This window comes from Neopsephotus bourkii, unplaced genomic scaffold, assembly GCF_033783945.1.
Source record: "Neopsephotus bourkii isolate Nb327-2 ecotype Australia unplaced genomic scaffold, CSIRO-AGI_Nbou_v1 NB_230, whole genome shotgun sequence".
Lineage (NCBI taxonomy): Eukaryota > Metazoa > Chordata > Aves > Psittaciformes > Psittacidae > Neopsephotus > Neopsephotus bourkii.
In genome coordinates this window covers 1,797,543-1,805,761 of record NW_026900740.1, presented here as the reverse complement: position 1 = coordinate 1,805,761, position 8,219 = coordinate 1,797,543, and the positions used below count along the sequence as shown (strand labels likewise).

The 8,219-nt window shown below is 52.1% G+C and overlaps 1 protein-coding gene and 5 non-coding genes across 6 annotated transcripts; 5 read left to right on the top strand and 1 right to left on the bottom strand.

The window, feature by feature from the left end:
• Nucleotides 1-829: 829 nt before the first annotated feature.
• TRNAA-UGC (transfer RNA alanine (anticodon UGC)) lies at nucleotides 830-901 on the bottom strand. The gene has a single exon. It is a non-coding gene; the product is annotated as a tRNA-Ala (tRNA).
• A 182-nt stretch (nucleotides 902-1,083) lies between these two features.
• Nucleotides 1,084-1,155, top strand: TRNAD-GUC (transfer RNA aspartic acid (anticodon GUC)). The gene has a single exon. It is a non-coding gene; the product is annotated as a tRNA-Asp (tRNA).
• A 362-nt stretch (nucleotides 1,156-1,517) lies between these two features.
• TRNAF-GAA (transfer RNA phenylalanine (anticodon GAA)) lies at nucleotides 1,518-1,590 on the top strand. The gene has a single exon. It is a non-coding gene; the product is annotated as a tRNA-Phe (tRNA).
• A 190-nt stretch (nucleotides 1,591-1,780) lies between these two features.
• TRNAD-GUC (transfer RNA aspartic acid (anticodon GUC)) lies at nucleotides 1,781-1,852 on the top strand. Its single transcript has one exon. It is a non-coding gene; the product is annotated as a tRNA-Asp (tRNA).
• A 248-nt stretch (nucleotides 1,853-2,100) lies between these two features.
• TRNAA-UGC (transfer RNA alanine (anticodon UGC)) lies at nucleotides 2,101-2,172 on the top strand. Its single transcript has one exon. It is a non-coding gene; the product is annotated as a tRNA-Ala (tRNA).
• A 2,917-nt stretch (nucleotides 2,173-5,089) lies between these two features.
• Nucleotides 5,090-6,357, top strand: UBC (ubiquitin C). The gene has a single exon (XM_061344681.1). The coding sequence runs from the start codon at nucleotides 5,133-5,135 to the stop codon at nucleotides 6,276-6,278; it is 1,146 nt and encodes a 381-aa protein (XP_061200665.1). The 5' UTR covers nucleotides 5,090-5,132; the 3' UTR covers nucleotides 6,279-6,357.
• The last annotated feature ends 1,862 nt before the right edge of the window (nucleotides 6,358-8,219 follow it).

Below are 8,219 nucleotides of genomic sequence, written 5' to 3'. Positions count from 1 at the left end.
TGAGAAGACTCGTGGGTAGAGATGAAGATGGTTTAATTAGCGAAGGGAAGATGAAGAATCCCAGTGATGTCGAGGCGCTCAGCACCTCCTACACACTGTCCCCCTTCCAGCATCTTGTCCACCCACAGCCACCTCACAGAGGGGAAAAGAGAGCCTTGACACTGTGCAAGTACTGCTCAGCAACAGCCTGAACACCCGCGGGTAATCAACACTGTTAGTTGCAAATCCAAAACGCAAGCAGAAAGGGGCTGCTAGGACGAAGTCCCAGTGTGCTTCTAATGCATCTCCTGCTTCTCGAGGAGTTTGCAATGAATCCAGAGTCTCCATTAATCTTGCTTTCAGCAACTTTGGTTTCAAATCTCTCCTCATCCCTGGGTTGCTGCTGCAAGCATTTGTATATCCTGCTGCCTTTGCTGTGCCACATGCTTTGCCAGCTCTGGCAAGCTGGGACATCTGCCCTCACGCTCTGGAGGAAGCTGGTAAAACCCAACCCCAGAAGGGGCTGGATGTGTGCTCCCACTACTCCCATGCACTTCAGGACATAAGGGTTAAAAATGCTTAATGGTGATGAAAGCAACTTTAGTTTTTGAGCAAGAAGGAAAATAGCCTGGTACAGCTGAGTATTTATCATGTAAGTGATGCAATGGGGTAGTGTTTAGCAGCAGCCACAGGCACGGGGGTGCTGTGAACTCCTGACTGGGCTCCTTTCTTTAGCACGAATTGCAGCTGTGCTTATGGGAAAAAAAAGGGACAACACCGAGCCTGTTAACGAATGATGGCTCCTTTGGGTAAACGGGATGAAAGAAGACAAAAACCACAACAAAACAAGTGGAGATGCCGGGGATTGAACCCGGGGCCTCATACATGCAAAGCATGCGCTCTACCACTGAGCTACATCCCCTTGCTCTATGTGTATTTCCCGCACAGGAATACATACACGGTGCAGCCGTACGTTGGGCCCAACGAGACCACCACGCTGCTCCTCTCAGCCCCGCACCGAGCTCCAGCCCCGGTAGGATAGTGCCGGGGGTGGCGGCGACCGTGTCCTTATAGTGCAAGGCCTGAAACCAGCTTCCGTGCCCATCCTCGTTAGTATAGTGGTGAGTATCCCCGCCTGTCACGCGGGAGACCGGGGTTCGATTCCCCGACGGGGAGGTCCGTTACTTTTATCTCCCCGCTTGCGACGCGGGCGTGGAACCGCGGGGCCTGCAGGCGAGCGGCCGCGCCACACCCCGCAGCGGGGCACGGTATGGGCGCAGAGCTGCTTTTTATGCAGGTGAAGGGGAGCGGAGCCCGCCGCTCCTCCCAGGGTGCGTTCTGAGCGCCCCGCTGCCACCACTGCTGCCGGTATTCGGGAGTTGCGGAGTCCCGTCCCCGCCCTGCGGGGTGTGAAGCAGCGCGGTGGAAGAGGCGGGCAGCGGCTGGGCCCACGGGCACGGCTGTCACCTGTTACCACGGTAACACCACGGGTGCACTGGGCGGGGTCCTATTCGCGGCCAGCGGGCGGCTGTGTGCCCGCCGAAATAGCTCAGTTGGGAGAGCGTTAGACTGAAGATCTAAAGGTCCCTGGTTCGATCCCGGGTTTCGGCAGAGTGCCTTTTCTTTCATCCCGCCGGTGACAGCGGATTGTTTTGCCGCGGAGCGGCCCCGGCGAGAGGCTTCTGTGCTGAACATCGCGGGCACTCACGCGTGTGGGGGCATTGGGCGGTAGAACGTGGTTTCCTGCAGGGAGTGCTGCGCGGGGATGGGCCGGTGCATATGGAACCTCCCTCATGAGCTGTCCTCGTTAGTATAGTGGTGAGTATCCCCGCCTGTCACGCGGGAGACCGGGGTTCGATTCCCCGACGGGGAGGCTATAATACCTTTTTTTAAGTTATTTTCCAATTTCGTGACGGAATTTTCTGATTTCCGGAGGAAAAATGAAACGAACCCGTGTGTGTGTGTGTGTGTGTGTGTGTGTGTGCGTGTGCGTGTGTGAACGCAGAGTGCTCCCGCACTACGTTTACACCCAGCTCCCGTTTTACCCCGCGCAGCAGCGGCGGGAGTGCGGCCCTCTCGCGGGCAAAGCTGGCCGCCAGACAGAGCAAAGAGACCGCGTGTGGGGATGTAGCTCAGCGGTAGAGCGCATGCTTTGCATGTATGAGGTCCCGGGTTCAATCCCCGGCATCTCCACTTTTTCCTGCCTCATTTATTCTCTGTTCTATCCCTGTGATCTGTTTTACCCGGGGTTAAAGTTGCCGCGTCACACGGAACACTAAGCTGCACTGTGAACATGCTGCCCCAAAAGCCTGTTTTTTGTCACTTGTTTCTCCTCAGGACTACACAAACACAATTCTTGTGTCTCTCCAGATAGCTCATTGCCACACTAAGGCCCTGCAGAGGCAGAGCAGCCCAAAAGGAGGAAGGGCAGCCCCTTGCAGGCTGACCTGTCTCCACCTGAAGCAGGTTGGAGGAGCTCTTGGGAAACAACAGAAACCAAAGCCCATGTACAGCTTGAAAGAGCTTTTATCTACACAGTGCAGTTACCAGCTGCTTTATCTGCCCTGTTCAGTTATCAGAGAGCTGACTAGTGACAGATGTAAAATGACATTTCCTGCCAGAACAGCTGAAAGGCTCCTTGTGCTATTTATTTACTAGTGTTATTTCTAGTTGTTCTTTTGAGCCAAACTTTTGGCTACAGCACTGTTCAATGTGAAGACCCCTGTTGTAACTAGCTCACTGGACAGGATCTCTCTGGACAGCTGTACTTCATGAATATACCCTGCACATGAATGTGAGAAAAGAGAGGGTTCTTACCCCAGGGATTTTGTAGTTATAGGCACAAAGTAACAGACTTTGGCACAGGAAATCATATTTGCCAGTAAAATAGGTCATGGTCTGTTAGGACCAACGTCCTACTGTTCACCAAGCTTGTCCTGAAAGCATAGCAAGGGGTAGTGCAGAAGGCACACAGGGCATCTTTGTTCACAGAAAGCCCCTCCCAGCTGGGGAAAGCACAGCTCTGCAAACCAGCCACCGGTAGCAGAGGACCCTGTGGCATTCGGGCCCAATGTCTGCCTTTAAATCTGAATAATATCCAAATCTGAACATTCAGGAGAATGCTGCTCCGCCATTTGATTCAGACATCAGGTACAAACTCACTCGGGATGCTCAATGGCCAATCACCCCAATGAGATGAAGAACGGCGCTGTATCGTCTCAATTTCATCATTACAAAACTCTATCTTGTCGTGAAATACATTGCCACATAACTATTTTTAGAGCAGTTCTGCAAGCTCGCTCTGTAACTAAAAGAACAGGCTTGTCATCATTATTCTCTTTCAGATGAGAGACCTAAAGCCGAAAGACTACTCCAGTCTCCCATGTTTATACAACTCCAATTGCACACAATATAAACCACTGAGAGGAAGCCAAAATGCTTCAGTGGATCTTTTTTTTCCCCAGCTAACCACCCCAGGTGTTTGAGATTATTATTACTATCGCAATGCTAAGTTTCAGTACAAACATAAGGCAGCCAAGGCTGAGCATTCACCTCCCATAAAAGCTCTACGTGTCAGGCAAAGGCAAGTGGGTTTCCCTCAAACCAATCACAAAGCTGTTGCTGGGCCTCTGCTCCCTTCCTACTGGTGTGCAGCGCTGGGTGTCATCTGTGTCCGTTTGGAACGCAGCCGTTTTCCTTGGGTGCTGGCAAAGGAAGGATTTTGGGGGTGGATTGAACTGAACATCTCACCAGTCCTGCGAACAAAGCCCCGTTTGTGCTCAGCTGTGTGCTTGGATCGCCGTGCAGGCCGGCTGGGATGGACCACGAGCCAACAGAGTGCAAGAGATCTACCAGAAGGTGTTCTGCAAGTGGGAATAAAATAAAAAATAGGCATTATTATTATTATATCTATATTTACGATTGATTTTACCACAGTGACAAGGCCTTAGTCCTGAATTATAGACTACATTCTGCCCTAGATACATACTCCATTTGTACATATATACACACACTGATTCTACCTCAGATGTATCTGCAGCACTTGCACCTCTTTATCCATCGGGCCTCGTCTGTCCCTCACCCCATCTTTCCCATCCATGGGCTCCATGGCAGCCCCTCCAGGTCATGGTCCTGGGCTGGGGGGGGCTCCATGCTCCTTTCCCTCTAGCATAATGAAACACGCTTCTGGAACGCTTCTAACCTGACTGTTGGGGCTTAAATCCCTACATAAAACGTAACGCTTTGACAAGAAGCTTCAGGCACGGGGGTGTCCCCCCAGATCGAGAAGAGTTTGCTCACTGACGCACCACAGCCGCCTCCCGCTCCGAGCACTGGTAGATCCACGCCAGGTTTTTCTCCGCGCTCCTTCAGGCACACACTGGCTCCGCCCGCCATCGTGTGCTTTGACAGCTCAAAGCGCTGACTCCTCCGCGCTGCCGGGCCTCGTTTCCCTCCCCCCCCTCAGGTAAAGCTGCGGCGAGCAGCACAGGAAAAATAGCGCCTGGCGGAGTGATCTGAGCCGCAGGGGCGGGGCCGCAGAGGCTATATAAGGGGCAGGACGGGACTCTGTGGCGCAGTTGCGTGAGGGTGGAGTGGTGTTGTACGGACGCCTTCGCCTGTGGGCCCCTTGGTGAGTGCTTCGTTGTCTTGCTTCGGGATAGGCGGAGGGTAAAGTCGTTTGTCATGGTAGCAGAGCTTGGGTGCTTGCTAGGTGGCGGGGCAGGAGGTGTGGGTGTACGTTGAGGGAGAGTGGGCTGCAGATGGAGGGCCGTGTGTGTGTGTGTGTGTGTGTGTGTGTGTGTGTGTGTGTGTATGTGTATATGTATGTGTGTGTATGTATATGTCCGTCCCGTTACAGCGGCAGCACAGCGGGCGGGCGGCGGCGATACGCGGGGGAGGGGGGGTTGTACAAGCCGTTACCAGCAAAATGGCGGACGCGCAGACGAAACGGTCGTTCAAGATGGCGGGCGCTCTGGGCGGGAAGGGGAACGGGGATGTGGGCGGTTCTGCGCTCTGACGTCACATGGCGTTAGGCGGTGACGTGTGCACGTAGGCGTGGCGTCGCTGAGGGGCGTTCCCCGGGAGCTGAGCAATAGCTTAGGGCAGGATGGGGACCGGAAACTGAGGTGGAGCTGTTCTGATTGCAGAGAAACATGCAGATCTTCGTGAAGACCCTGACTGGCAAGACCATCACGCTGGAGGTGGAGCCCAGCGACACCATTGAGAATGTGAAAGCCAAGATCCAAGACAAGGAAGGCATCCCACCTGACCAGCAGAGGTTGATCTTCGCTGGCAAGCAGTTGGAGGATGGACGCACCCTGTCTGACTACAACATCCAGAAGGAGTCCACCCTCCATCTTGTGCTGCGCCTGAGAGGTGGTATGCAGATCTTCGTGAAGACCCTGACTGGCAAGACCATCACCCTGGAGGTGGAGCCCAGTGACACCATTGAGAATGTGAAGGCCAAGATCCAAGACAAGGAAGGCATCCCCCCTGACCAGCAGAGGTTGATCTTCGCTGGCAAGCAGCTGGAGGATGGACGCACCCTGTCTGACTACAACATCCAGAAGGAGTCCACCCTCCATCTTGTGCTGCGCCTGAGAGGTGGTATGCAGATCTTTGTGAAGACCCTGACTGGCAAGACCATCACCCTGGAGGTGGAGCCCAGTGACACCATTGAGAATGTGAAGGCCAAGATTCAGGACAAGGAAGGCATCCCCCCGGACCAGCAGAGATTGATCTTCGCTGGCAAGCAGCTGGAAGACGGACGCACCCTGTCTGACTACAACATCCAGAAGGAATCCACCCTCCATCTTGTGCTGCGTCTGAGAGGTGGTATGCAGATCTTCGTGAAGACCCTGACTGGCAAGACCATCACCCTGGAAGTTGAGCCCAGTGACACCATTGAGAATGTGAAAGCCAAGATCCAGGATAAGGAAGGCATTCCCCCAGACCAGCAGAGGTTGATCTTCGCTGGCAAACAGCTGGAAGATGGGCGCACCCTGTCCGACTACAATATCCAGAAGGAATCCACCCTCCATCTTGTGCTGCGCCTGAGAGGTGGTATGCAGATCTTTGTGAAGACCCTGACTGGCAAGACCATCACCCTGGAGGTGGAGCCCAGTGACACCATTGAGAATGTGAAGGCCAAGATCCAAGACAAGGAAGGCATCCCCCCTGACCAGCAGAGGTTGATCTTTGCTGGCAAGCAGCTGGAGGATGGACGCACCCTGTCCGACTACAACATCCAGAAGGAATCCACCCTCCATCTTGTGCTGCGTCTGAGAGGTGGCAACTGAACCTCCTGATTGTTCTTTGTGTTTAAGTAAAAGTTTCTCTGCACTTGTTCATTCCAATAAAGCAGTTGCATCCATAAAAGCTCGTGTCTCAAGTTAGAATCGTAGAATGATCTGGGTTGGAAAGGACTTTAGGATCATCCAGTTCCAACCCCCTGCCATGCGCAGGGATGCCTCACACTAGAACATGTTGTCACACACTGCTGGCTCATGTTCATTTTCTCATCAGCTGATGCCCCAGAGTCCTCCTTTGCCCAACCTGTAGTTCTGCCTGGAATTGTCCCAGCCCAAGTCTAGGACCTTGCACTTTATTGAGCTTTGTGAGGTTGGCATTGGCTACCTCTTAAGTGTGTCAAGGTGCTTCTGGATGGCATCCCTTGCTTCCAGTCTCTATCAACTGAACCACAGAACTTGGTGATGCCAGCAGCCTTGCTGAGGTCACACTCAATCTCACTGTCCATGTTGCTGACAAAGATGTTGAACAGCATTCAGTACCAACACTGAATTCAAAGGTAAACCACTTGTTACCCCTTTCCAGTTGGACATTGAGCCGTTGACTACAATTTTTAAGTGTGGCCATCCAGCCAATTCTTTATCCACCAAGTCAGCCATTCATCAAATTGATGTCCCTTGGGTTTAAAGACAAGAATGTTGGGTGGGACAGTGTCAAAAGCTTTGCACAAGTCAGGTAGATGAAGTCAACTGCTTTGCCCCTGTCCATCAGTTCTGTAGCCCCATCACAGAAGGCCACAGGATTGGTTAGCCAGGATTTCCCCTTAGTGAAGCCATGTTGGTTGTCACCAACCTTAGCATGCCTTCCAGGAGAATCCGCTCCAGGATTTTCCAGGACAGAGTTCAGTCTGTCCTTTACTGGGTTTACCATTTTCCCCTTGAAAATGGGGGTTATAGTTCCCTTTTTCCAGTCATTGGGAACTTCACCCGACTGCCATGCTTTTTCATATATGATGGACAGTGGTTTAGCAACTTCATTTGCCAGCTGCTTAAGGATCTGTGGATGGATTTCATCAGGTCCCATGGAGTTCTGCATGTTCACGTTCTTCAGATGGTCTCAAACCAGATCCTCTCCTACAGTGGGTAAAGTCATGTTAACATATGTAGAAAAATACTTAATGTCTGTCATTAACCAAATTAGCTGTTTAAGAAACCAAAGTTATGTATTTTCTGTGTACAAAAGGTATTGCAAAACAGCCTTATGCAAAGCTTACACAGGCCTGGCAAGTGTAACTAACCCTTCAGCTGTCAATGCTCCTGAGGTTGTGTAAGTGTCCTCAACTTTTTGAAGCAGTGACTGGTGGTTGGTGCCAATCTGCAGATGTTACACAGCTGCTGGGTTGTGTAAGCATGTGTATGTAATGTGAACCTTCAATAGCTGGGAGGCGTTGATAATCCAGCTTTACCCAGAAACTGCCAGGTCCTGCCCTGGCTGTTTCTGCAGCAATGGATTAACGTAACACTGCTCTTGAGAGCCTGCTCTGATGTGGGTGGCTGCTTGGTGGCAGTGCAGGAGGTCACTGTGGGTTCTGCAGCCCTTGAGGCTGAGAAATTTGGCTAAAGTGGGCCTTTCATTATCAACCTTTCATCAACCCTCTCTCATTGGGTTATGGTGTAGATAGTTTTGTAAAGCACATTAAGCAAACTTCTTACTTTCAGGCACACCAGGCTATTAAAAATTGGAATGTGCTTTTATTCCAGTTGTACACTAAGTGGACAATGCAACGATGGACTAGAACGTCACAAGGTAGGTCCCACAGGCTATAAAAGCCCTGGCAAGAGGGAAATCCCGGAAGTGTTCTGTGGGGAAAGTGATGGTTGCTGGATGTTGGAGCTCATGAGTAGCTCACCATGCAGTGAGGGGTGGGAAGTGGGAAAAGGAGGCTGAAGGGTGGAAACCAAAAATGCCCTTTGTGAGAGTGGCAGTGTGCC